Genomic DNA, 27,438 nt, shown 5'->3' on the forward strand with positions numbered 1-27,438 from the left:
AAATAAAATCGTCTGTACCAAGGTGATCGGGGCTTTGGCTTCATCTCCTCTGTAACCCTCTGTCTCTTTCATTTGATATTTAGTCGTTAACCAAAGCATTAGACACATTGGAATTTGTCAAGGAAGGAGTTATTAGTATACATGCTGGGGGGGTATTAAGGTCTGTACCAAAGTTAATAGCAATCCATGTAATTGTTGTTGACATTGTCATTTCACTAAGAAACAACAAATGTGAATCTCATGACGGTGGTAGAGGAAACTTCAAGTATAGCCCCCTTTTCCACTGGTTAAAAAAACCCTCTGAGACCCGCTAACATCAGGCTTTTGTCAGCAGTGTAAAAGGGTGTAATCGGCATTTACACCCGGGTCAAATGAGTCTGTAGTAGATGGAGGTATTTATTGGCTCTGGCTCCGATCGGCATTGATGTAAACACAACACACGGGTGAACCTGCTAATTTTCACCCCTTTTTCCTGCTGTGACATCTTTCAGAGCACACACACTGAAGACACACCTGTCACCTGCCCAGCTGTTACGCCAGAAACACTGCGGCTAGCTTGCGCTCAGGGATGAAAGAGTGAACTGCGGGGGCGCCTTGGCTCACCTGGTAGAGCTTGTACCATTTAAGGCTTAGTCCTAACAGCAGCGGCCATGGGTTCGAGTCCGACCCGCAGCCCTTTGCTGTACGTCATCCCCTATCTCTCTCTCTCCCTGGATTTCCTGTCTCTCTGTACTGTCCAAATAAAGGCAAAAATGCCCAAAATATAATAAATAAATAAATAAATAACACACAATCGCCAGTCGCAGCATCTCACTTTTACGAGAGCACCAACCCCGGAGATGAGACATGACAGTTCCATTTTACCAGTTTTCACGGCGGTGAGCAGTTCACTCTTTCTCCCTTGCGTCAGTGTGTGTGCTCTGTAAGTTCATGTGATAACACCACTCCTTGCCGTTGTGTGTCCTCATGCCTAACAGAAAGGCAAACTCAACTGGCAGTGGAAAAGGGGTCAATGAGCTTTTATCAACAAGTTTACCAGTGGTTGAAAAACCTGCTCATACCTGCCAATGTTGGTGGAAAAAGGTATATGATTCATTATTCTGGGACCATGGGGACCCTACAGCCATGCTGCTAGCACGAGAATGTGTACCACAAATTTAATTCTAAGTTTAAAAAGTCCCAAAAAAAAAAAAAAGAAGAAAACCACTGGGTTTAATGATGCTTTTTAAAGATGTACACCTTCTCTCAAGCTTAAGGACTCTTATATATATATATATACGAGCAGCAAAAGCTCTGAAGCTGAACACCTGAAATACCTCTCATTGCTCAAATGGCACAACAACCTAAAGACCATTGAGAGTAGACACACTCAAGTATCACAATTTCCTAGCAACTATGTAGCTGTCTCCTATCCAATCAACCATCCACCAACACCCTAGCAACCACACCAATCACCACAGCTAAGCAACCTGTCTCCCAAACACTAGCAGTCACTGCAATCCATGTACATCTTCTTCTGAAAATATTAATTAATATTCCTCCCAGCCTGGAGGCATCATTGGATAATCTCAATACTAACGTGCTTTGTGGCATCAGTGGCGTCAAAGACACTGTTTTAAATATGTGTTGTATAATTAAATACAGGTAGACATATTCATTGCACACTTCTGTCTGCCATGAGTGCCAAGGGAGTGCACGAAGGTGATTTCTACCTGAGAGGAGAAGGACACAGGGAATGATGGAGGTGAAGGAAGAACAGCGCTGTAACAGGATTTTTCCTTTTCCCCTTTTCTCCCCGTTGTTTGATGATTAATCGAAACCCATTAGTGTGGAGCCAAGGCCAGTGAATTCAGTCTTAATTAGTTTCTTTTTTTACCCCTCATTCTCCTTTGCTTTGACATGGGGTACGCATTATCTACACAATGAGGGATTGGCAAACTGCTTATCTGATTTTGCTGTTAGTCTCATGCAGCTGGTATTATTGCTGTACTGTGCAGTATCAGGAGGATCACCTGGGGCTTTAAAATGCACTGCTTTATGTCCAACCAAATGCACACACACGTACAACACACACATACATAGTCATTCATTTAGCAAACTCAGCAGAAGGACATTTAGAGGTGGTGTAGTGGTATTCGCTCTCTAAGCTGGGCTCTAGGCAGAGGTTAGATCTGTTGGGAGATGGACATGCTGAGATTTAGCAAGTAAATCCACCCCCTCACCAGGGCTCCAGGATCAATGGGGTCACTGTTATGAGCGCAGCAAAGGAGCGACACACCCACCAACACTTAATTAAAAAGATCCGACACAGATACTGTACTCTGACATAGTGTCTACCCCTGACCCTGGTGCTAATATCTGAACCCAGGAAGGAAATAGGTTCAAGTAGTGTAATTGAGGAGGAGGCAATTCATCTAATCCTGCCGTTGTCAGCACTCGCCCTTCCCCTCTCTTTGTTGTTGTGCCTCCTCGCCGGAGACAGCCAGAGCTAGAGGCATAATGCTTTTGACTTGTCCGTCCGTCCGTGCATCCTCGTGTCTGTACGTATGTCTGTCCATTTGCACGGCTGTCCGTCTGTCTATCCGTCCACCCATTCTCGTAAATATATGATATCTCAGTAACTAATAATAATAATAATAATAATAATAATTAACATTTTTATTTAAATTTGGCACAAACATTCACTTGGACTCACGGATTAACTAATAATAAGATTTTAGTGGTCAAAGGTCAAGGTCACAGTGACCTCACAAAACATGTTTTTAGCCTCTTGAATGTGATATCTCAAGACCGCCTTGAAGGAATCCCATTAAACTTGGCAGAAAAGTCCATTTGGACTCAAATATTAATCAATATGGATTCTGGTGGGCAAAAGTTAAAAAGTTCAAGGTCACTGGGACCTCACCTATGAATTTGATACATCAGAAGTGCACAGAGCGAATTTCATTAAATTTGGCAAAAACATTCACTTGGACTCAGCGATGAACTGATTAGATTTTGGTGGCAAAAGGTCAAGGTCACTGAGGCCATAACTCACAAATTCTTACTCTGATTATGACACAGTTTAACACAAATGTCTTGTCTAATAGGACAACTTCACTGTGACATCATAATGTTTACTTTTATTCATTGCTGTCACTCAGGAAGGGGAGATTGTGACCATATTTCCTGCAATTTGGCAGGCTGGCCGAGGCAAACAACTGCGAGGCGGTGATTGCGGTATTGCTTTTATACAACTATTCCAGAGGGAAGATTACAGACCTGTCAGCAGTGGCTGTTACTTATTTATGATTTTAAACACTAACATACTCTTAGTCAGCTAATTTTGCAAAGCTTTTGGTAATCCTAATTTATGTCATGGTATTCCCTCTATGACAGTATTCTGTACAAATACTTTGGTGGGTAATTAAAATGTCTAAAGCAAGTGAGAATTATTTGGCACACGGCCTGTTATCTTTGTTTGAGCTCAAATTAAGAGGAACGTGTACACAAAAAAGGCCTGCACATCTCATTGCTGCGAAGTTTTTGAGCTGCCTGTCATAGCAGGAAAACTCTTCTCTTCTTTTCTTCTTACTTCACACCTGGACATTGGCTCCTGCTTCTCAGCCCTAAATCCTTGAAATCCTTTGTTGTCACAGTGATTCCAGCCAGGTACTGCAGACTTTATTTTGATGTGAGGGACAGCTTACAGGATTTAGGAGTTGTCAAATGTAATTGTACAGAGCCAAAGACAAAATGACAGATTTTTTTTTTTTTATAGTCCTCGCCCCAGGTCCATCGGTCTAGTTTTGATTGTACTGGTCGTGAGAGCCACAGGGTTTATGTGGACTTGTTTGTGCAGTCAATGTCGTTATTCACTGAGCTGTGTCACTATTACTGCCCTGTAAATGGATTTCACATGAAGCGGAGCTGCAGCTCGCTTGGGTCAATGACAAAGATGGTATCTAAACATGTCATCAGCATTGAAGCAGCCAGAATTAGCAGTTCTTTAACAGACATTATTGAGCTTGTGTCTGCTTGTTAACCTTGGCCTTCACATGCAGTGGCGATAATGAGTTCTACCATTAATGCAGTTGTGTCGCTCAGCCAGAAGTAGACAGCTGGGCTATGTCAACCTTTTGGGCGTTACGGCACCTCGGAGAAAGACTCCTCTGACTGTTAATCTTTTATTAAGTCACACAGTCTGGGCTGTGACATTTACATACTCTCTCCCCAAGCCAATTAAGCTCTTGATGTGCTGGTTATTACAACCAGACCAATAATGGAGATTAGCAAAAAGTCACCTCAGTTATTCAGACCGTGACTCTTATCTTGCCTTGCTCTCAGAAGGTCATCGATTGGCATGATCCTTTTTCACAGCATGCGAGCAGTCTCTCATCTCTGTCCTTTGTATTCCCCCAGACCTGCGGGAGATAGTGTTCATCATCCAGAGTCAAAGCAACTACTTCCATGTGACACAGGCAGAAAGACAGAGAGCAGATTTACTCAAGCAAGCGCACAGTCTCACAGAGGTAAGATTCAAGCCACCTCTCACTCACACCAACATACATATATGCTCTTGTTTTGCCATATGACGAGCGTATTTAAATTTTAGTAGAAGTACTTGTTGGTAGTGATCATCACTAGCAGCGAAAGTCACATCTGAATATATGAGTTGTTGTAAGCTGTATATGTTGCCACATGGTGTCAGCACAGATTTTTTTTAAATATGAGTCAAGTATTTTAAATTTTTTAATTGGAAATCCAATTGGGGAAAAAGTACATATGGCATGATCTGACTAAATAGACATGAAGCTTTGCCAAGTGTTTTCCATTTATTACACTATTACTCAGTACTCATAACTTTAAATATTGAACGATGGTATGAAGAATTATTCATGGTACCCTCCAGATTAAACTTCTAAAGTACATTCAAGTCCAAAATTTGAAAGTGTAGTTTAAAATATGCAACATTCTCAGCTCCTTGCGACATCAAATCGTGTGCTTACTTATAATTTTATGGATTTAGGAAATCCAGACATTTGTGCGGCTTTGATGTTCAGATATGTATTGCTCTACTCAACAAGTCAACTTTCCATTTCTGGCCACTTTCTGTTCAATTTTTAATGAGACGTGATGATCATCCAAAGGCATATGTTCATCTTAATGAATATTGTAATTCCTGCTTATAATTCAGATTTTCCCCCCCCAAAAAAAAAGGCTTGAGGAAAAGAAAATATATACTTTCTCCAGGGAAATAAACTCATCATTTCATGGGCTCACTGAAGTTTTACAAATTACATGAGGATCATGTCATAGGAAGACAGAGAGCACATTTGCAGGTCAAAATGCCTCATGCTTCTGCTCATTAAATCTCCTCAGAGCCGGATGAAATGTGTTGTAATACATTACTTATATTTCGTTTGGTTAAATAGGGAATGCAGCATCACTAATGACAATATTACAGTAAATTAGCTGAAGCTTGCTGTTTTTCCTCTACCAAGAGACCAATTTAGATCTTCTATTTGGGTTCATATGTTATTGTTGTCTTTGTCTCCTCCACTGCTGGATGCCATACGCCTTTTGTCTACATTATTTTCTGACTGTCCCAAACTGACAGAAAAAATATATAAATAATCAAAGTGAGTCATTATTTCTCTGCTTAGCACTGTTATTATTATTTGAAGGTAATTCCATATATATTATCAATAATAACATCTGACAAGTCAAAGTTTTGGGGCACAAGTTTTGATTTTCTGGTTGTCCACAATTTGGAAAGGTTTTTTTCCTGTTTCCTGTAATGAATAGTGGCATCAATATTTGCTAGTAGATAAGATTTGACACGAAAAAAATAGTTAGACTAATGGACATCAGATTTTATAAGACAAGACAGACTTAATGAATACCACATCATGTTGTATTTGGATTTATGATCTCAGAGATGTCTGGTGTTTTTGTATCTGTTGCATGCGATTACACAAACTAAGTCTGAGGAAAAGTTTATTTCGCAACTTCTACAACAGGTTGCAGTAAAGACTGGAGAACTTTTCAAGACGATATAAGACCAAACTCATGATCAAGATAAGTTATCTGCACAGAATAAATGTTGATAGAACAGAAAATGAAAGTAGAGTGAGTGATGTGTACTAGAAAGTAGCTGAATCTGAATCCGGATCAGTATGGAGGATGATCTCACCCAGAGTAAAAGATTTGATTTAGACATCATGAAAAGCCAAATATTTAATGCCAAAATTGAAAAGGGCAGTAAAGGGAGAGAGGAAAATGGAAAAACAAAAACAAATGATAACTTTATATATTGAAGGTTTATCTTCCCTTTCCAATTTTCTTATTTATGTTTTAACCTTTTCCATTGCACTTTCCAATTTACGCTTTTGCATGTAATATTTTCCATTATCAGGATTTTAAATTGCACTTTGCATTTTCACAATATCCATTGGCCATTTCTGTTTTAATTCCCATTTTAATACAGCAAAATAATACTTCATTTGTTTTTGTTTTATTTCTTTGTTTAATTTTATATTTAAATTTTGGAAAAAATCCTCTTCTAACTGCATCATAATGTACATAGTTACAAAAACTCATGTGCCTGGAAATAAGTTAAGAATCTAAGATAACAATTACTGACTGTTGTGAAAAACTGCTTCTTAACCATAGGATTCTGTTGATGCTGGATGTCACAGTAAAAATGCAGCAAATAAATACATTGGATGCATAAAACTGATTGCTTTAGTAACATCAGAGTATATAGATAATATTTAAACTCCCATTTAGCTTATTTACTACCACCCCCAACTTCTTTAGCAAAACATGAGTTACAACCAGCCATCCACCACGTCAGTCCCGCCTCCGAGGCACACCATGCAAAAGCTTATAATTCTGCCATTTAACACTCTTAGAGGGTGTTCCTGTGATGCTGAAGGAAAGAGATCAAACGGAGGAGATCTGCTCAGTTTGTAGAAACATGTTTGATGTACAGTGAGTTTTTGGCACATAGCCATTGGAAAGTTTTGCATAATGGCCTGAAATATCTTGAAAATATCAGGAAATCCAGTGTTTGGGATTTGGTAGAACACTTTATCAGTTATAGCTATCAGAGATGATGAATAATTACATTAAGTAATAGGATTTCATTTACACTAAATCTACCTGGGAGTACCGTCCTTGAAAATGGAGAAAAAAGCCAATTCACTGATTCAGTGTCATAAAATATATTAGATCTCAAATTGAAACTGATTAATAATTAACTTAATGACTACAACCAAAATTACAGCATCAATAGCTTGAAAAGGTTGAAGGATTTGGAGTTCTGCAGTGTAAAGGTTGCAGGCCCAAAACAGATTTTTTATTCTTAGAACTTCAGATCTGTTATTTCCCATGGTTCTCTCTGCCAACGGGGATGGAATTTATTTGATCTCCTCCTTCTGGCAGCTCATTTTTTACATATGGGCACCAACACTATAATTTAATTTTGGAGAGAGAAGGCTGCAAAAACTGTTTAGTTCAGGAGTTTTTTTATTGTAAAAGAACTCATGCTGTTGTTGGTCATATCTTTGACCTACAAGTCTGTCATCCTCAATAAAACAGAAAGAAATAAGAATTGTTATCTCTCTAAAAGTGTTGCTCTAACAAGCATTCCATGGTTGACTTTACCCTCATACACCTTAATCCATGTTCTCACAACACAAAATGTAAACTTGAAAATGTTTTAGAGCAACATATGTTTGGGTGAGTAAAACGTTGTGTACAGGTTTTACAAAACAGTCTGACATCCGTAACACTCACGCACTATTTTTTTAATTTAAAAATCACAGAACAGCTGTACATGCCGCGTGCTGAGCCGCTGTTGTGAGCCCACCGACGCTACAGGAGGTAGAAGTTGTCTGATTTAACATACAGACAATAAAGACAAAATGGACGACTCAAAATGGCACTGTGAACGGGAAGCAAACAAAATTATAAAAAAAAAAAAAAAAAAAAATCAAAGATGGCCAGCTGGGACCACATGGATTAAGCAAAGGAAAGTATAAATGAGATGGTGGAATCAAAGATGGCCGCTGGGACCGCAAGCCATGTGGGATATAGAGAGAACGTGTTTCTTTGTTTAAGGCCAGTTCATGTAGGATAAAGGTTAACCAAACTGTAAACAGACATCACAAAAGCCAAGCTTGGGGAATCCATTGAGCCAAATCAATACAAAACACTGTGAGAGTTAAACAGTCCATAGCTTAGCCGGGCTGTGTGCTACCCTAGGCCCAGTTAACATTACCAGTCCATGGAGAGAGGGGGGGTGGGGGGGGTCCTTTCCACCGTGCTGCTTTGTTTAAAGTCAGTAAGCTGCAGGCTTGTGTGGCTTCCTTGGGGGGGGGGGGGGGTGTAGGCCAGTCTGTCTACGTGGCTTTCTCTGAGATCACTCGTCGCTCATTTGTTCTTCTTACAGAGTTAGCCACTCGATGCTACCTCTGCTTCGTGGCTCCTGTTGCTTGTATAAATCAGCTGGAAGACTTTGTGTTGTAGCCACGGGCACTAATTTAAACTTGTTCACCCTTGATTAATCTCATGCAGGCTCTCGTGTCGTGCCTTTGAGACAGAGTGCAGTGCAGCAGTCTGCTCCGAGCTGGCCTGCGGAGAAGAGAGCTGTGAAGAGAGGAGTTGTTGTTGTTGGTGCCCCTGTGGGAGCAGTGAAGAGAAGGGGAGCTGTTGCTGCTTCTGCAGCTGGGGTGAAGAAGAGAGAGAGAGGAGAGCAGGGGAGACAGAGGTTTTGTTGACCTGGTGACATAATGCGTTTTAGGTCGCGCAGTGACCAGTAGTAGCTGGACCAGTAGCACCCAGGTGTGAAAAGGCAAAGGATCCTGGGAGTTCAACGGCCCTCCTCTGTCTTTGGAACAAAGGAAAGGTTATTCTCACCCATTATTTTGAGTGTGCTGAGGCCCAACACAGGTTTGAGATAAAGAAAGACAGCAGAGACATTAGAGAACTAAGACAAGCTTTGATTTTTATTCCTATTCAAGAAAGACGGTTCAGGTTTAGGATAAACTCTTGTTATCCAGTTGTCTTTAGATTTCCTGAATGACCAGAATTGTGATCGAAAGCATTGCTATAGGTTCGTAAATGTATAAAGCTGAGTTAGTGTCACAAAAGATGTAAAATTTCAGACCAACATCACTGATAACTTGTAGCTTTATGACACATTGCAACTCCGAGACAGGAAACGCATGTATGATCAGTATTTCTGTTGCCGAGGCTTTTTCACCCACAAGAGATATTTCTGTTTTGTTTTGCCCTCGTCAGACTGCAGAAGGTTTTGTGATATTCACAGATTTACACAGATAGGAACTTGTGTATTCTATGTGGCGGCTCACAGCCCATGTTCCTGCTGTCTTGACATTCTGCCTTCTGGGAGGAATTCACGCTACATTTATATAGTATCTCTGTCATTTAGCCAATGCTCATATCCATAGAGATGCACAGTCCAACAGAATGACATTAGACTCAGTAGTGGACCAGTACACCATGTATTTTGAGTGCTTTGTCGTGCGTAAGGAGCCACTGTGATGATGAAAATCTTTTAATGTGCTCTTCAGTTATAGATTAGTCCTTCACTGGCTTAGCTCAACTGGCCATCATAAATGTCTTTTTGACTGCAGCTCATCGCTGAAGTAGTTTTGACAGGTGGCAGCTCAATCAATCCCTCGCTCTCCCCTCCAGCCGCTCCTGTGCTTAAAAGCATAGCTTCCTGTCTTTCCATCACAACCAGGTCTCAGTGACCCCCATCATCTCCCAAGTCACCAAGCAATCAGTGTCTTATTCGTTGCAGGCATGTCCACACAATGACCAGCTCTTATCTGTTGATTAGGAATCTGCAGCTTGCACACAATTGCCATGAAAAGAACCAGCCTCTTCTTCTTCTTGAACGTCCCCTTTATCACAAGAATGTCAATAGCTCTTAGAAGCAAAAGCTCCATTTTTGAGATTGTATTATCGGGATACTATCCTTCTTTTCTACTGAACTTTTCCCTTATGTAACAGCAATGGTGTGAATGTCAAGTAGAGAGTAGTTTAATAAAACATGGTAGGTGTCATTATGCTATTAGCTTGAAGATTAAACTCATATTAGATGAGAGCTCACAAACCTCAACTGACTAAAAGGGTTTAATAAGTGTAAACAGTGTCAGACCCATCGCCTAAATCAAACAGGCTGCTGTTAGACAGAACGGCTCAGAGGAGACGTTTCCCTCTGACTTCCTGCATGATGAGTGGACCATGCAGTAATCAAGCAATGGGTCTTCCGCTCTGCTGCTTTGTTTTTCCTCGCAGTGTGAAACATTGGCTCCCCAATACGATCCTCACACACCTTCCACTCTCCAGGCTCACCATGGGAAATTTTGCTGAAACAGATTCTTCTCATTTGGACGTGATTGTGTGCACTGTCCATGTCCTGAAGTATCTTGCTCTTGTTTCCGGTGGTGTTTCTGTCTTACCAAAATTTTATGTTGTGGTGTAAGGGTCAGGCAGGAGCAGCAACTCTGAGGGCATTATTGGATTAAATGCACCATACCAGCGTATTTACAAATGTTATCCCTCTAAAGGATAAAGCTGGCATTATTACACATTCATCATATTGTCGACCAGTCACAGGAAGATCAAAAAAAAACAGAGTAAGGGTCAGACTACATAATATGAGCGTGATAATGACCTTCTCTCGCCTAGTCCCACAGCTTCTGTGCACCTGCAGAGTTGCCGTCTCTCTGACTGACCAGTGGGCGAATGAATGATTCCAGGTTCATTTTCATTCATAAAAGTGTGTTTACATGTGTAAACATTCATTGTGGATGCTGTCAAGTGGAACAGTGAAGTTGGTTCCCCGGCACCTTAACATTGATCTATTTGTGCAAGACGGAAAGCTATGATTGTTTGGGGTCTGTTATCTCTCAGCCAAGAAATAGCAAGAATTTAGAAATGAAATGAATGATCAGAAAATCTGATACAGTGACCATCTGAAAGACAAAAATGTCCAACAGGCTAAACCAGGCATTAGTCCCTCTCTCAGGACATTTCATTTTGTTTACCTTGACTGACTCATTCCTACTGAAGATGATTTTTAGAGGCAAACAATGTCATTAACCAGCAGGGCACTTTATTTCTTCCACAAATGTTAATAGTGCATTTATTGGGGAGTGTATTTTAATTAATAAATGTGGTGCTCTGGAGAATATTTAAGGCAGCAGGACAGGGTATGGGGGATTAAAATAAACTGCAGTGACCATATTGAAGGAGCATATCAGTGTAGCAGTGATCTGCTTTTGGACAACAATGGAAGTGTATAGCACATCAGGCTTTAGCAACACAGGCAATCCTTGTAGGATAGAGTTACTGTTGGTTCTGGCCTTTCCATGGGATTTGTTGACATTTTAAAGAATATAGAAGATCACCAGCATTATCAGACTTTTCTGACTTTGCAGTCTGTGCAGTCTGTGCTTATGTTTGTCAAAGTTACACAATGCTGTTGTGAGGTCAGGCAAGTGCAGATTTTTCAAACTGAAGTAAAATAATCCAATGATAATGTAACAGTAACAAAAACAAATGGATACAGTTCTCTGTGATAAATTACACCACTCAAGCAACTTTAGACAGTCTGCTAATAGACTTTTATAGTTTAGAGACATGAATAGTAAAGTGTTTGGCTGCATAGAGAAATGAATCCCACCAGCCTGGATTGTAAAGTGGTTAGCTTTAATTCACAGTATATGCAATTTGTAATAAATGGACTAAAACATCCAAAACCAGTGGTAAGGGTGAGATAGTGATCTTACCAGACAGACTGGGACAGTCTGGCAGGCTTGGCTCATTAGCATTGATCAAACCATTAACCATCTCTGCAGAAAAGCTGCTTTAATTGTCTTTAGCTTTGTGCAGCTATTGTACAGTTACTAAAAATTATCTCTGGTGTGTGTGGCGTTTCTTTCAGAATCCACCGACAGTTTTACTTCTTCACAATCTGTCAGATAATGAGGGAGATTGGAGCATCCTTCCTCTGCTGCCTTAGTAAGTATCCCTGAACTCAACTCTCAGGATTGCTTGAGCATGTGATTAAAAATGAGACTGAAGGGTTCCACACATTGTGTCCCTCCTACAAGTTGAAATTTTGGACTTTTAGGTTTTGAGAATATTTTGTTTACCATGTTTTGAAGTTACAGCTCGCTTAGAAGCTATTACTAACACAATAACTGAGATTGATTGCTTCGCATAATGATAAATGCCTTCCTAATGTGCCCATGACTGTGACAACAAACCTATTACTGCCGTCTGAATAGCATGATAATGACGATCGCTATAGTCGTCTTCATGCTTGGGCCTTCTCAAAAATCCAATATGTTTTCAATAATTGTTTTGGGGAAATGAGAAATAACATCTGAATCTGTTTTCTTCCATCGTAAAGATTTAGGACCCAGATCAACAAAAGCACCCCAAACCACTACAGAGCCCCCACCCCCCTCAAAAGAAGCCTGTGTACTTGTGATGTTTTCTTGTCTCTCTGCCCTCTAGGGAAAACTCTGTGCCTGCCTTTATCTGAGTGGGTCAGGAGCCTCAGTTAGATAGTTCCTCAGACTGGACTGAAATGAAAAGACAGACTTTTGTAGAGTTTGTGTGTGAATGGCAAAGTTCCATTTATTCTTGTTTTATTATTCAACGATCGTTTTGATGATACTCCCATTTTCTTTTTTTTTTTGTGTGTGTCCTCAGCTTATCGTACTCTTTTGGGAAAAACTCATCCTGGATTGTATTTCTTGAGGAGGAAACAAATGTGAAGATGACTAAGCTCGTTCAAGTCCTTGCAAAATTTGACAAGAGTAAAGTAAGTATGCAATATTCTTTCTAAACCTCCCCCTTCTCTCCCTCCCTCTCTCTCTCTGTCTCCCTCTCTTTCTCTCTCTCTGTCTCTTTGTTGCTATGTCTCTCTTTGCCAAATTCATCATTGAGACCAAAGCTTCCTGTTTTAAGCTCCAGCTTAGCTGATCATCAGTTCAATTAAGAGATACAGTATCAGGTCAGCTCCAGCTCCTCTGCAGCTGCCGAGCTGTACTGATCTCTGCCAGCTCACAGTATAACCTGTCAGACATGTCACTCCATACTCTGCTGTAGACCTAATTTAAGCCCTGTCTCTCCAATCATGAAATTATTTTTCTTGTATATTGGTTGGTGAGGTAGATCGAATAAATACTGGGTAATCGCTGCATTCAGGAAATCATACATTTGGGATGTAATGAAAAGATTCTTTCAATCAATCAATACAGCTTATTAATCCACAAGGGCAATTTAATTTTGGGTAAGTAGGTAATAACAGATAGAGAACATACATATGCACAGACAGGCATTACCAGTACAAGCAAATTAGCTATTAATGATAATAATAATAAAACTCATAATAAAGATAAAAATGAATAATAAAAAAGTCCATATGGCAGATAAGCATTTAAATATTTCATGTGCCAATCTTCACATTCTTAATCAAGCTTAGCAAAGTGGCTTTTTTGTTGCTAATTGTAGTTGTTATCAAGCCTTCACAACACAAGTTTGAGCTGCCTTTTAAGTGAAACAGAGCAAAAAATTATGTTAATTACTCTTTCAGTGCAATGTCAGAGAGAGAGAGAGAGAGAGAGAGAGAAGAGCAAGGAGGGGCTGAGAGAATCAATGCACTGCACACAGCTACAATGAAATTTGTCCATTTGCCCATTTGAAATGGTAATAAAAAATTGTGAAAAATCAATATGTGGCAGTCAGTGTCGATATTGTGCCGGGCTGCCACAAATAAATCGATGTATGGGAAACAGTAACAAAACCTGCAGAGGAAAAAAACACTTACTTTTATCAATAAATGCTGACGTTTGCTTTTGTCTGTCCCAGAAAAAACTCTGCAAAGCAATTAATGGAAACTAACTTCACTGTCATCTTAAACTATTTAAACCTTGCGTGGTATTTCAATTCCCAATCAGAGGTGGAATTCATTCCTGTGTGAGTATCTGCGACCTTATCTGGAGGAGGAAGCGACAATGGATGCAACACCTTATGATTTGATTCATTACAACACACCCTGAAGCAAAAGCTTTTCTCTCAGGTGTTACAGTTCAGTGTGGTCAGATTAGCAATTAGATACTGAGAAACTAAACTGCGACAGTAATTACAAATAGTACGACTTGTGATACATCTGTGATATATTGATTAATTGGCAGAAATAACTCTTAAAAGGGAAACAGTGTTTCTGTTTGTATTAAACAGCAGTAAACAAACCGCATGTTAATTCTTGATACAAATATTTACAGCCAGTTGCCAGTTCTTTCAGTGTATCCAGCAGAATATGGTCTCCCTTGATATAAATGATTGATACAAATGACATGGACTAAATATTAGGAACACCTCTTAGTATAAAAAAAATAGAATATAACAACACCACATGCTTTTAGCAGAATGACTTCATGAGCTCGCCTGACTTCATTACACATAGCCTACATATGTGAAGGGTTGTTTTAGCGCTTCAGGTTTTGTATGGGTTAAACAAACTAGATATAACATGTTAGTTAGTGAGCCTTAGAGGTGCTGATGCTAAGCTAAGCTAACCGGCTGCGAGCTGTAGCATTAAACTGACCGCACATATATGAGAGTGATGTTGATCTTCTCATCTTAACTCAGAAAGCAGATCCGCATATTTCCCAAAATGTTGAACTGTTCCTTTAAACTTTGCCTCATTTAACTGTTGGAGGATTTTCTCTAAATGTCTGATCATTTTTACTCCACATGTGTCAAGAATTATGATGAGAGCCTTTGAGGCTACAATATCTGGCATCTTTTGAACTTTGTCAAGAAATCTCATTATTTTCCCAGCCAGTAACAAACCTACCCACCGGAAAGAAAGAAGATTTTCTGCCAAGTGCAGTGTAAAAATTCCCAAATTAGACAAGAAGCTCAAATTCCTTTTTAATGAAAGTTCACTGTAATATATTAACCGGAAAAAAAACAGCTTCTACTTTAACACATTGAAATGTGTCTCTTTAACTTATTTGCTAGGAGTGGTTTCTTGGGAAGCCACTCCATGACGAGGAGTCGACCATCATCCACCACTACGCCTTTGCGGAGAATCCCTCCGTCTTCGAATATCCAGACTTTGCTGCTGCTTGGGCCTTAAGCATCCCCCTTGTTGTTCGGTGAGTCCGTGCAGTAAATCCGATTTCAGAGTTGCTTATTCCATATTCCCTAATTTCGAGGAAGGTATATGTTGCGTTTATTGCATATTTCAGCTAAAAAATTATGATTTTTTTTTTTTTTAGGCTTGCAAACAAAGTGAGAGACGAGCCACTTAAATCTGACTTCACCATTGACCTGAAGCATGAGGTAAGATAACAAGCAAGTCACATGAGCGCCTTCAGACCTGTTTTGTCTGGATAATGATAATGAGGCTACTGGGTTGTTTTTTAAGCCATTTCTAACTATTTTCTTGTTTCACACATTCAAGCCAACGCCAACCTACTGTAATTTATTTGCACAAAAAGAGCGAGGCATGAAATCCATCTAACCTTGAAGTCAAATCTCATTACTATGGAGAATTGTCATGGTGCAGGTTCTTCTTTTTATCGCTGAAATTCAGTCAGGGAGGCATCGAGGGATTTTATTGAGTAAACACAGCATCAGACTTATCAGGCTCAGTCTGAAAAGGGTTCAGTTAGAGATGACATGAGTTCAGTCCTAGACATTCAATTGAAACACTTCACATTCTTAACATATTAACAAAAAGGGAAGCAATGTCGTTTTTATTTCTGAAGAGATTTCTAAAGGAATTTTAAGTTATCTTTGATGATTACTGTGCCTTTAAACAACACTGTTCATGTCACTTACATGCGCATACAACCTCATACATGCAAATATAAAGATCATTTATATACAGAAGCACAAACAAACATGAATCCTCAGTGTCAGTCCAGCTCACTGTCAGTAGATTAGCTCCAGACTGTAAGTTTACAGTTTCTGTAGATTCTCATTCTTTGAGATAGTTGCCAATAGTCACACAGAGCTGATTGTACTGTCCTCATTACAGATTCTTTTACTGTAATGTTCCTTTTCCCCCTGTAGAATATTTAAACTAGATCCTAGATTTTATTTTGCTCCTCTTCAGAAAGACATACAGTAACACAACTCTCCATCTCTCCCTATCTTCCATTGCCTTTATCCTTTTTTTTTCAGTCAAGTTAAAAGTTAAAAATGCTTATTGGAGTTATTTTTTTTGTGAAAGCAAAATTGTCATATTTATTATAAAAGAAAACGGAAAGCACCCCACATCTCTTCTGTTGAGTTTTTAATAAAGCATTAATGTCTGAGCGATTGCATCTTATCTTTAGCTGGTGAACAAGTTTGCTCTGTGTTATTACAGGTTGCCTTGTATATCTGGGACAATGGGAAGGGTCCGCATCTTACTGCTGTTCCTGAGCTGTGCACTGAGCCGGAGGACTCTCCTCAGGCCCAGCCCTGTGCCACCACCCTGAGCAGCGAGCCTCCACTGTGTGTGAGTATCTGCTCTACTTCCACATCACTTTGATTGCTCTCAATTCCCAGGAAATGGAAAAGGCATGGAATTAAACAACACAATAAAACAGAGGGTGATCAGAAAATAGCTATTTTGAGAAGATCTACAACATTAGTCCTATGGCCACATCAAAGCAGCACCAAGCAGTACAGCCTGAAACGTTACTGCCTTTATACACCTTTCAGATCAACACTGTGCATTAACCTAAAAAGACAGAAGTGTTGGGTTTGTCTTGCTAAATTTAATTTAGTTGTGCGCCAAGAAAGAAATACCATTCCGTTGCTAAGCAACATCCTTTTGCGTCCAGTTGCACATCTGTTATTTCTGACTTTTTTTCCTTTTATCAAAATGTGTTGGGGTTTATCCATCTCCAGCACTGACTGGGTGTCTCCTAATACTAACATTAAAACACATTAGTTTTACAGGCTCATCCCTTCCTCTGATTCTGACTTTGGCTCGTCCTCTTCTGTTAGATTCATCCTTTCATCACATCTGGAAGGAAATCAAAATCCACATGCAAATTCATGTCGTCCACAGCTGGTGACTAACCAGCTTTCAGTTACCCTTTCTTCTTTATCCTCTTTATCTATTTTGTTTTTCTCATTTTACACACATGCTCTGCAGACTTTCATTATATAAGAATAATTGTTGCATTTGTCATAACAAACATAAACCATCCTGCATATTTTGTGATGAATTTAAATGTCTAAAAGATATCTGTGTAAATATAAATAAGCTTCACAGTTGCAGCGGTTAATGTGCTGGGAGACCAGGTGTTAGAAATGTGGTTAATTAAATGAAACCAAGAGGAGTAACACTGTTCAAATAGTCAGGAACTGATGCTAAACATCAATTATAACAATGCATCGAAACCCTCATTGTGTAACGAAGGCTTTTTTACAAAATGAGTTTTGTTTGTCAGCTGTTAAATAATTGATTTCATGTGTAACCTACCAAATAATAGAATGAAAATATATTACAGTCAGCTTGATGTGGAAGGGAGAAATGTCTAAGAGGCAGGACATTTCTTAGAAAAATCCTGCAGAGAATAATTGGCATTGATTTACGCTCATACTTTATATTGTTTTGTATTGAGTGGGAGCTGGTCAGTGGGTGTGGTTGAGGAAAAAAACATCTTGACTGGGTCATAAAGTAAGTAAGGTCAGCACTTTCAGTGTCTTATAAAGAACAAATTTAGTCAAGTTTGCTTGCACTTTACAGCACATTATTATTTTTTGATTATATTGGTGTGTAGGATTGCAGGGGTCAGCCATCCTTTAGCCTGCTCTAAAATGAGCATTAATGTTGGGAAGAGGTAACAGCGTTTGCCTGGATGTGTGTGTGACTGTAGTTTTTTTGAGAGTGGGTGAGGTGAGTTGAATTTGGGATGCAGCTGAAAGTGTCCCAATTCTTATTTTCCCCCCTCCCCTCCTATTTTTCACCGAATTTTCCTTCTGATCTTTTCATTTGTGATTCAAATCTCATACTGCATGTGCATATGTGGTCTAGAGTCTGATACATGTTTGCTGCAGCCTGAGCTGTCAGATTTATATTCATGTGGTTTTTAGCTCCCTCTCAGTGGAAATCACTATCCTCATAAAACTGCATTCATTTGACCAGAAAACAGGGCAACGACTGGAGCAGCCAGCGGAGAAACATGAAGGTCACAGGTTTAATAAGTATTCAGGGAGAAGTTTCCATTCACACAAAACAAGAGGGGACGTATCGTAATCGGCCTGTGTTCGAAACAGTTGCAAGACAAATTGCCAAGTGGGGCCACAGCCACACTTGGCTGCAGTGTCAACAAAGAATCAAGTGTCTCTAGAGGCAGATTCAAGGAGGCAAAGGACAGCAATCAACAAAGTGGCTGCAGCAGCAAAACATGTCCTTTTTATTTTAGGCAATAACTACACTTATTGAGCCGTTGTTCAGCCGTGCGGGCCGGATATTTCAGGACAGGAGCCTGTGCAGACTGCATTAGACGCGAGTCATTTTCAAAAATGAGTAAATCGGAGACAATGAGGTCTGAGGGGGAAACTGGAAGTGAGCAGTGAGGACTAAAATAAGAATGTGTTTAGAGCCTTCTTGAAGTTTTTGGGGTCTTGGGTCAACGAAGCATCTGTGTTTACACACACAGCAGATGCTACCCGTCTCTGTGACAGCTCTGCAGATGACAGTCTGTTGTATAGTTAACATTTGTTGGTTTTGCTCCCACTGAAACGCCGAAGTGAAAAATTAATTGACAACAGTTTTGATAATGGATTAAGTGTTGAAGTTGTTAATAAAGCAAAAAATTCTATAAAAAATTTCCAGATTCTCAAATGTGGCAATCAAAAAAGATCAAATGTGAAAATGTGCTTGTTTCCTGTTTTTATATCTTTACAAATTTCTATGAAAAATAATGAACATAATCATTAGTTGCAGCCGTAAACTGTTTATCATATTTCCATATATTTCCAGCTCTTGTTTTGTTTGTGCTCAGGTGTGATCATGATTATTACTGCACATCACATTCTGTTTATAAAAACTAAGACGTTCGTGCAGCAGCTGAGAACATTTTATAATGTAGCGTACATTTTTAATGTATTCTGTCCGCTGTTGATTTTGTCAGTTTTTTTTGTGACTGTTTGAACACAAGAAAAAAAAACACTCCAGTATCTTCCATTATTGTGGGTTGCATGTGGTTACAAAGAACAGAGACACACAGACAAAGATGTTGCACGTTTAGTTTAGTTCACTTTCCTTCAATTTATCACCCTTCCTTATCTCACATGTTGCTCATCCTTTTCTTTTATGAGGCCTTTTATATGCCTCAAATGTTCACCTCATTAAGCATAAATCCGGAAATTTTAACATGCGCTGCGTTGTTATCAGCTGCTGCGTGTCTCTACATTCAGAGGGAAAGCCTAAGACGACAGAGGGCCAAATGACCTCAGACAATTTACAGAAATATCCTTTTCTAATTTCACTCTGAAGATAACAACTCCCACTGATCACTTGAACACTAGACATAGCCTGAAAAAACTGAATTTTAACGATTTCACTGCATATAGTATAGATCCTGTTTTAATCATGTGTCATTTATGTGGTTTGTTCATGCGAGCATTTCTTTGATTCATCTCTCTTATTGTCATCAAAGGGGGAGCCTGTAAATAACGAAGATATATTTGTTGCTGTGAAAACGTGTAGGAAGTTTCACAGTGAAAGAGGTGAGTCACACTCCCACTCTCACAGACTATACCAAAGACCCGCAGTGTCCCTGTAAACCACACGTCCTGTTGTTGTGTCATTATGGATTTGTTTTACATTTGTTTGACTGTGTAAGAGCTGTTCCTCATTATCGTGACAAATTCATTCATAAAACGATTCCACCATCAATTCTGAAATTATTAAATAGTGCTGAGGCTAAAGAAAATACCCTGAAGTGCTCAACTGCCTGCCCCCCTTAATGCCTGAAAACATCACGCAACAATCCTGCAGATGTTAAGAAATCACTTACTAATGTTTAGCAATTAATTGGCAAGTTCTGCCTGACATGAAGCTTTCTGCAGTAAATCTGCCTCTTTTGTTACCTAATGAAAACGTGGCAGGTTCAGTCAATAGATCAAATTGAAGATTGATATGAGAGGGAGCAGACGAACTGTGCGCTACATTCAGAGGGTGTCGCTCAAAAAGTAATTGCACTAATTACCTTAATTACCATTTCCTTTGCCAAGCTGCCATTATCAGTTTCAAATGCAGACAGGATCAAAATGAATATTAAATTTATATATCAAAGGTTAGCTCAGATCAATAAGCAAAAGACATGAAAGAACATCACATTTAATTTGCTGTGTCAGTAACTGTTAAGGCTCTTTAATATTCATTATCTGTAATGATTATATAGTACAAAAACAAAGATATCAGCATGAAAATGTGCGTTTATGTATTTGGTTTGAGAGCTGAAACAAAATAAAAGAAACCACAAATAGCTTATAACACAAAAATTGAGGAGTGCCGTTCCTCTGCTACATTTCACCATGCTGTAGTATAATGTAGTGTTGTGTGGTGGAGTGTTGAAATGCAGTACAGCCCTCAACGGGGCTTCAGAAGTTTAGGTAAATAAAGGCCCCGCTCAGTATATCACTGATGTGGTACGTGACTGCTCTATGAGATGACAGCCCTTGGTAACAGTAATATCTTTGGTCTAAACACTATAATGAGCAGATTTACAGTAGCTCTGAACTTAAGTTTACCTTCGACATGCCACATCAGAAGTGCAACTCCGCTTTCCTGGGACTCCCGAGCAGCTGGGAAGCTGGGTGACTGCCCGACTGCCTGCAACAAGAGGCGTAGGCACACGGTTCACACCCATACACGGTCCGGCCAAGCACTAGGTTTACACCCGGTGTTGTTTTCAGGCAAATTAGCCAAGTGCTTCAGCTGTCTAACAATCCTGGCTGGAGGCACCTATATCTGTTGTGAGCCCAGCCACAGGTCTGGGGAGCGAGGCACGTACAGTCGATCTATGCGTTCTGATTCTGATGTCGATCAACCAATAGGTGAAAAGTTGAACCCATGACACACTTGGAATAACAGCCCACTCATTTGTGTATTGGAGCAGAAATGCATCAAGAAATGGGAAGTAATAAGTGGATTGATAAAGAATAAATAAGAGAATAAATAAATAAATAAAATGGAAATTTTGATTGGGAAAATAAATAAATAGGGAAATTAATACAGAGGCAAATTAAAACAGAAACATCAGTCACATTGTATTAATTAATGGCTGTATTAATTTTTAATATTATTCTTGGTGCACTTGATGGCATATTGGTTTATTTAATTGATCTACTTATTTATTTCAGTCTTCTGTATTATACATATAGCAGTTTGTTTCTGAAAACACTTAGTACACTCATCCATCTCTTCACTTTCCACACATTTAAAAAAAAAAACAAAGTAAATCACATTCCAAGTATCTCCCATCATCTAGTAACATACATATATTGTTTGCTTTACCAGTAGCCTGATATAAAGTTTTACATACATGTTTGATAAGTGGTTAGTGAAAACCCATTTGAAGAACACTGCAGTCACAGCTGTCTTTTTCAGAGAGCATGTGGGTCGTGTTTTGTTAGATGCTTGTCAGTTCTCAGATGGCTCTTTAAAATGTATTGATTGTGTACTGGAGGAAGGCAGGTTTTTCTTGTTTAATTTGGTTTATGTGAATGCAACTGAATGTGGCAAAGTAAAAGAGCAGTGTTATATTTGGAGCTCAGTATGGTTTCCAGCTTCTGCCGACCTTAAGAGGCAGCGATGGTCAGCCAAGTCAACTTTTTGTTCTTGGTACATTCTTTCAGTGTTAAATATGCCTCTCTGATTCACTTTAGTTGATTTATGAGAGTTGAACACAGCCTCGAGCCGTCGCCGCCGCTGCACATCTCTGAGTATTCCGTATTCCTCAGCACCCGTGTGCTCTCGCATCGACAACTCAGAAACTCATCACATCTCCAGATCTCGTCAGTCAGATCCCAATCTATAGAAAAAATTTGATGCCATTTGAGTATGATGTCAGGAATTAGGTCAGTGGCAGATGAGCGCTGAATGTAGTACATAGCTCAGCTTAAAGACGGTGTGTATAAATAGAAGGGAAAGAGTACATACAGACACAGTAATCTGCTCACCTCCGCTACCTCTCTGCTCTTTTTCAACAGAGGTCAACAGGTCCCAGTATGTTTCAGGGCATCGAGCACAACCTGACAAAAACTAGAAGTTAGAAAATGTTTTCTTGAGAGGACAGATTTTTCCACGATTCATAGCTCTGAAATTTAACTGCTGAAACTAAAGAAAATTCTCTTTTAGAGGTTAGAATTTAAAGGTTTTATGGTTTAATTTAATATAAACATTGATAAGACTAATCAAACATTAAGTGCCAAGGATTCAACTTCTGTCAGGCTGAAATAATGAGGGGTGTTTTCCCCTGTGAAGACGGAGCAGAATAGCATCTGCGCGTACGATCTAGTTTTGAAGTAATCCTGACATTCAACAGAGGGGAAGGATTAAAGGCAGCCCAGCATTTCATCTCACTGTCCTCTTTAAATTTAATCTATTTTCCCTCTTGTCTCTACTGATGATTTATTGCTTAATACATTCAGTGGTCTTTCATAGAATATTTTACCTAAAACAGTCAGAAACATCAGAGAAAACATGGATTGAAATAAATATGAAATAAGCATTAGCCCAGTGTGTACACCACAAAGATCCAGAGATCTGCTTGTTGTGAAAGTTTGTGAACGCTACATTGATTTTTTTTTTTTTCCCCTTTGCTCTAGTTCCAGTGATAAAGAAGACTTGGGAAAAAGATGCCTTATTTTTAGAGTACTACAGTGACCATGCTGATCCTTCGATACCAACCATTAATTTGGGAGTACCCAATACTGAAAGAGGTAAGAGCTCCTCCTGGCCTCAGTGGCACCAAACAGATTCAGTGAGACCTCTGTAATGGTGCAGGGTAAGCTGCATATACGGAGGTACATGAAAAATGAAATGGCAAAATAAAGTTGAAATTTCTATAACCTGACACCCTGTGAGGGGGATGGTGCCGGTGATTCAAACTGACATTGCAGGAGAATTGGAACTAAAGCGAATGGGTGTCCGCAGTGAATTTCAGCTTTTTGTCCCTGAGAGTGTGTTTTCCTCTACAACTAGATATTTTGTTCTTCAGCCCCTTGTGTAAAAAAACAGATTTTAGTCAGTTATGATGGAGTTTTTAGTTAATCATGTTGAGATTTTTAAAAACTATTGCATGCTCTCTTTGTATTTATATTTTTTTCAGAATAATTCTGAGGTGATGAATGGATCTGTGTCTCCTGTTTGTTCTTGAATCTAAGGAGCTTTCCTCTGACTGAAAGCTATAAACTGCACATTTACTCACCATGTGCCTGGCCACGGTCCCCTGCTGATGTCCACAGACTGTTGGACTGTCAGCATTTAATAACCAAAATGTTTGCTGCAGATATGTGTTTGTCTAAGAGCTTTAGTTCATTTCACCACTCGTAGTAGTTTATTTTTAACCACAGGACACTTTATCCTTTTGAACTTTGTCAGACTTACTATCAGGCCCATATTTACAACCTACTATTGAAGGACCATGTTTAAAGGAATAGTTTGCCATTTTGGAAGGCTAGGGAGTTACATGAGAAAATAAAATACCAGTCTTATATCTGTTTGTTAAATATGTAGCTATAGCCAGCAGCCGGTAAGACGGGAAACAGGGGGAACAAGTTAGCCTGGCCTGCCCAAAGGTAACAACATCCACCTACTGAGACCTCTAAAGCTCACTGGTTTTTCCACATAGAGGTTATGGGGCAAGACAATATCTTGGCCAGGAGCAGAGAATTTCTCATCATCACTGCATGGTTGCCAGGCAGTCTTCAGACACTCAGACAAGTCGCTCTCAGTAGGTGTAGGTGGTCAAGAAAGCCAAAAAGTGCATTTCACAAGATCCTTATATCATCAAAGATATTGGAATTGTTGAGGTTTGAGGAAATATTTTTAAAAAGATGCAGAAAATATCTTTGATATTTTGATTTCATGTCACAGTGCAGACACAAAAAAAACATATCATACAGTATGATGGTCTTACATTTACATTACAAATGTAAGGTGAAATCCCGGAGCCAATCAAGAGTTGAGAGGTTATCAACCACTGCTCCTCTGCATTAAGAGGCTACACATGGTAGCAAATCCCAAAGGTGGCTCCCTCTGGAGGTGTGCAGGGCATGGCTGACTGGAAGGAGACCCTGTGGCAGACTAGACTTCTCTAGAAGGAAAACACATCCCCCAGCTGGTCTCAGGGTTTGACGGTCCCTCAGGAGAAGCTATAACTCAACAACATCCTCTAGCTCCTCCCCAGGGAGAAGCTGCAGGATGATGGGAGAAGCTGAAGGATGATGTTGTTGGGTAAAATGATGCAGGACTATTTCCAATGACACTCTGAACCAGATAAGAAACAGATGGATGGATGGATGGATGTAATTTATTTTGCCCAGAAGTGATTCATATTATTATTGTTATTCCAATATGCATAGTCACCTCTTTATCACATAAATCTTTCCACAAGTCAGGTTTCATCCTCAGGCAAGATTCTGAGTGCAGCTTCTGTCACTCGGGAGTGAACGTGTCTGGAAGATCCATTATTTTTGCTGGTGAGATTCTCTGATGAAGCGCTGTGGCCATTTCATTCATAATTCCAACAGACGCTTCTCAAATTTAAAATTCGACTGGATAATTCATCAATTCATCAAAGTTTGATTTAAAAAAATTTCCAAACTTCCTCATAAGAAATCAGCTTATTGCATCAGTAAACAGTGCCATGATGGATTCAGGACAGAACAAGGCCAGATGTAACAGGCACAGAAAACACATCATGTGCCAGTTCATATAGAATTTATGGGAGTGCATAATATATAATAATCAGAAACAGTACAAGAAGATGTACATAGAGAATAGGAAAGCTCAAAGCAATCCAGGGTCTTGTGTAAAGACAGCTCAAGCTCTCTGCTTCAGCGCCCTCCTGGTCGCCTGAGGCAAGGGCCATTTGGGCGCAAATTATTTTACAGTCTGATGGCTGTCGGCACAAAACAGCACCTACGACCTCTCATGGTGCACCTTGATGGGATGATGCATCGGTTGTAGCCACTTTCAGCCCACCACTATGGGAAGGGTGAGGGTTGTTGTTCAAAAGAGTGTGGTTTAGTCTCCAGTCTCCCTTCAGCTACTGTGTCCAGGCAGCTCAGCTCTTTAACAAGGGTGTATTTTGCAATCTATTTGCATGGTGGCAGGGAAGGATGCAAACTGCTAACGGCTACGTGCTGGAACATGTGAACTCGTCTGTTTGCAGAGCTGAGCCTCATCAAGAATAAAATTCAACTTTTTCTTGTAAAGTTACCCTGTTATCCATCCAGTCCGTTGTTGATATGCAACCTTCATATTTGAGGGCCGCCTCATCTCCACCTCCTCGTTGTGGATAATGACAGGTCTCAGCGGCTTCTCGCTCTCCAAGAAAACCACTACCTGCTCCTTAGCCTGCCTGACACTGCAACACAGACAGTTGTACTTGCGCCAACTGTCAGCGCTCTCAGATTTCAGGCATACTGTATCCTCACTGGAGTCATCACATCGGATGTTTGGGTTTTTTTTTGGTTTTGTTTTTTTGTTTTTTTGAGATGTGAACAGGAAATATCCATAGGGAAACTTTTACATCGCTAACAAAAACAAATCTTGATGCCACATGCAGAATGATTTTATAGCGGCAGTAATCAACAGTGATGGGGGAGTTTCACACTGTGGCTAGATATTGTAGGTTTGTGAAGAGCGATACCATGCATCTGTTTTTCATCCAGCCTCTTATTTTCCTTCTGTATTGTTAAATATGCCACCGGTAACCATGCAAATATGTGTGCAGCTTTCATCATTACAATTACCTATGTATATTCTGCTCTCACTGATGCATCACTTGAGATGGTGCAACTAGTGTGAAGTTGGAGGTCTGATGTGTGAAGAGTAAAAAGGAAGGTGACAGTACAGTCCCCTGGGCCACTATGGTGTCACTCTGCAGCTTATAATGCACCACTGCTTCAACCTGCTTTAAGTTCTTAAAAAAAAAACACACACACATTGATTTTAGGAACTTTAAAATCCCAGAGAAATTATTAAACGTTGCAACCTGATTGTCTCATACAGTGAATGACTGCGTCGGGTTAACTGACAGGGCAGAAATACTGTGCAGGGGCAGTTTTAAAAAGCCTTGTTGAATTTACACCTATAAGAGCCCATTAGTGTAAATAAGGATCTGAACTCTTCCTGCTACTATATATTTAGACTTTCATAATAAGATTTTATTTGTTTCCCACTTTTCAATACAAGTAACAAAGTGCTTCACACCAGTCAATATAAAACATACAAGCAAGTAAAGTAAAATATAAATGAAACTGAATAGACATCACTCAATAAAAGCTTTTTTATAAGACGTGAGATAAAACCGGAGCTGACTCTGCAAATCTGATCTCCTCTAGCAAGTTGTTCCAAAGTCTTAGGGACCCTGACAGCACAGGCCCCGTCTCCTTCGGTTGGAATAGACCGGGGACTGACCAGCAGTGCCCTACCAGAGGTTCATCATATTGATTAACTGATTGCTTTATAGATGGAATTATATACTGAGAGGTGTTTCTAATGCCCAGGCCACCTGCTTTTACACACAACAGTCACTAAATATTTGACACCGCTGAGTATAATAGAGTCCAGTACATCATCACTATACATGCAACAGTGACGGTCAAAAAAAAAGACACATTATAATCTTCATGAGGACTACTGCAGAGCTGTTCAAGCAGATTACATTAGATTACAGGTAATTAGATTCGGTTGGAAATAGGACTGCAATTAACAATTAGTTAAACTAGTGATAAGTCTTTTGATTCTTTTCTCAATTAATCATTTAGTGTATGAAATGTCAGAAGATAATTTTAAGAAATGCCTGAAGGACATTTCCAACAGTTTTAGAAGATGTATTCAAATCACTCAGCCATCGGTCCAAAACCCAAAGACTGTTCACTATCGTATAAGGAAAGGACAAGCATCACATCCTCACATTTGAGCAGGTGGAACCAGTGAACGTTTTGCATTTTTGCTCAAGAAATCAATAGATTAATCAACTAATTGTTGCAGCTTTAGTGGGTAGGTAAAGAGATAGATCAGCAGGTATCTAATTGCAGTGTTGATGTGCAGTGAGTGCTTAGTGTAGAGGACCTTTTTTGACCTAAAGATATGTTGAATGGTCATGTGTTCAGTTGCAGAGCAGCAGTAATTAAGTTTGTCGAGATATA

At 39.6% G+C, this 27,438-nt stretch overlaps 1 protein-coding gene and 1 long non-coding RNA gene across 3 annotated transcripts in view; one reads left to right on the top strand and one right to left on the bottom strand.

The window, feature by feature from the left end:
- The window catches only part of b3glcta (beta 3-glucosyltransferase a), a 62,310-nt gene that overhangs the window by 28,008 nt on the left and 6,864 nt on the right, over positions 1 to 27,438 (top strand). For both annotated transcript variants that reach the window (XM_056374845.1, XM_056374846.1), the window contains exons 4-11: positions 4,402 to 4,511; positions 11,966 to 12,042; positions 12,742 to 12,853; positions 15,061 to 15,197; positions 15,321 to 15,384; positions 16,418 to 16,549; positions 19,710 to 19,779; positions 22,885 to 22,998. In XM_056374845.1, coding sequence (XP_056230820.1) covers positions 4,402 to 4,511; positions 11,966 to 12,042; positions 12,742 to 12,853; positions 15,061 to 15,197; positions 15,321 to 15,384; positions 16,418 to 16,549; positions 19,710 to 19,779; positions 22,885 to 22,998 — 816 coding nt within the window. The remainder of the gene's footprint in view (positions 1 to 4,401; positions 4,512 to 11,965; positions 12,043 to 12,741; positions 12,854 to 15,060; positions 15,198 to 15,320; positions 15,385 to 16,417; positions 16,550 to 19,709; positions 19,780 to 22,884; positions 22,999 to 27,438) is intronic.
- On the bottom strand, positions 19,786 to 24,482 carry LOC130168192 (uncharacterized). Its single transcript, XR_008827396.1, has 3 exons — positions 23,487 to 24,482; positions 22,237 to 22,308; positions 19,786 to 22,088 (listed from the first exon to the last, which is right to left on the bottom strand). It is a non-coding gene; the product is annotated as an uncharacterized LOC130168192 (long non-coding RNA).

Source organism: Seriola aureovittata, chromosome 4, assembly GCF_021018895.1.
Source record: "Seriola aureovittata isolate HTS-2021-v1 ecotype China chromosome 4, ASM2101889v1, whole genome shotgun sequence".
NCBI lineage: Eukaryota > Metazoa > Chordata > Actinopteri > Carangiformes > Carangidae > Seriola > Seriola aureovittata.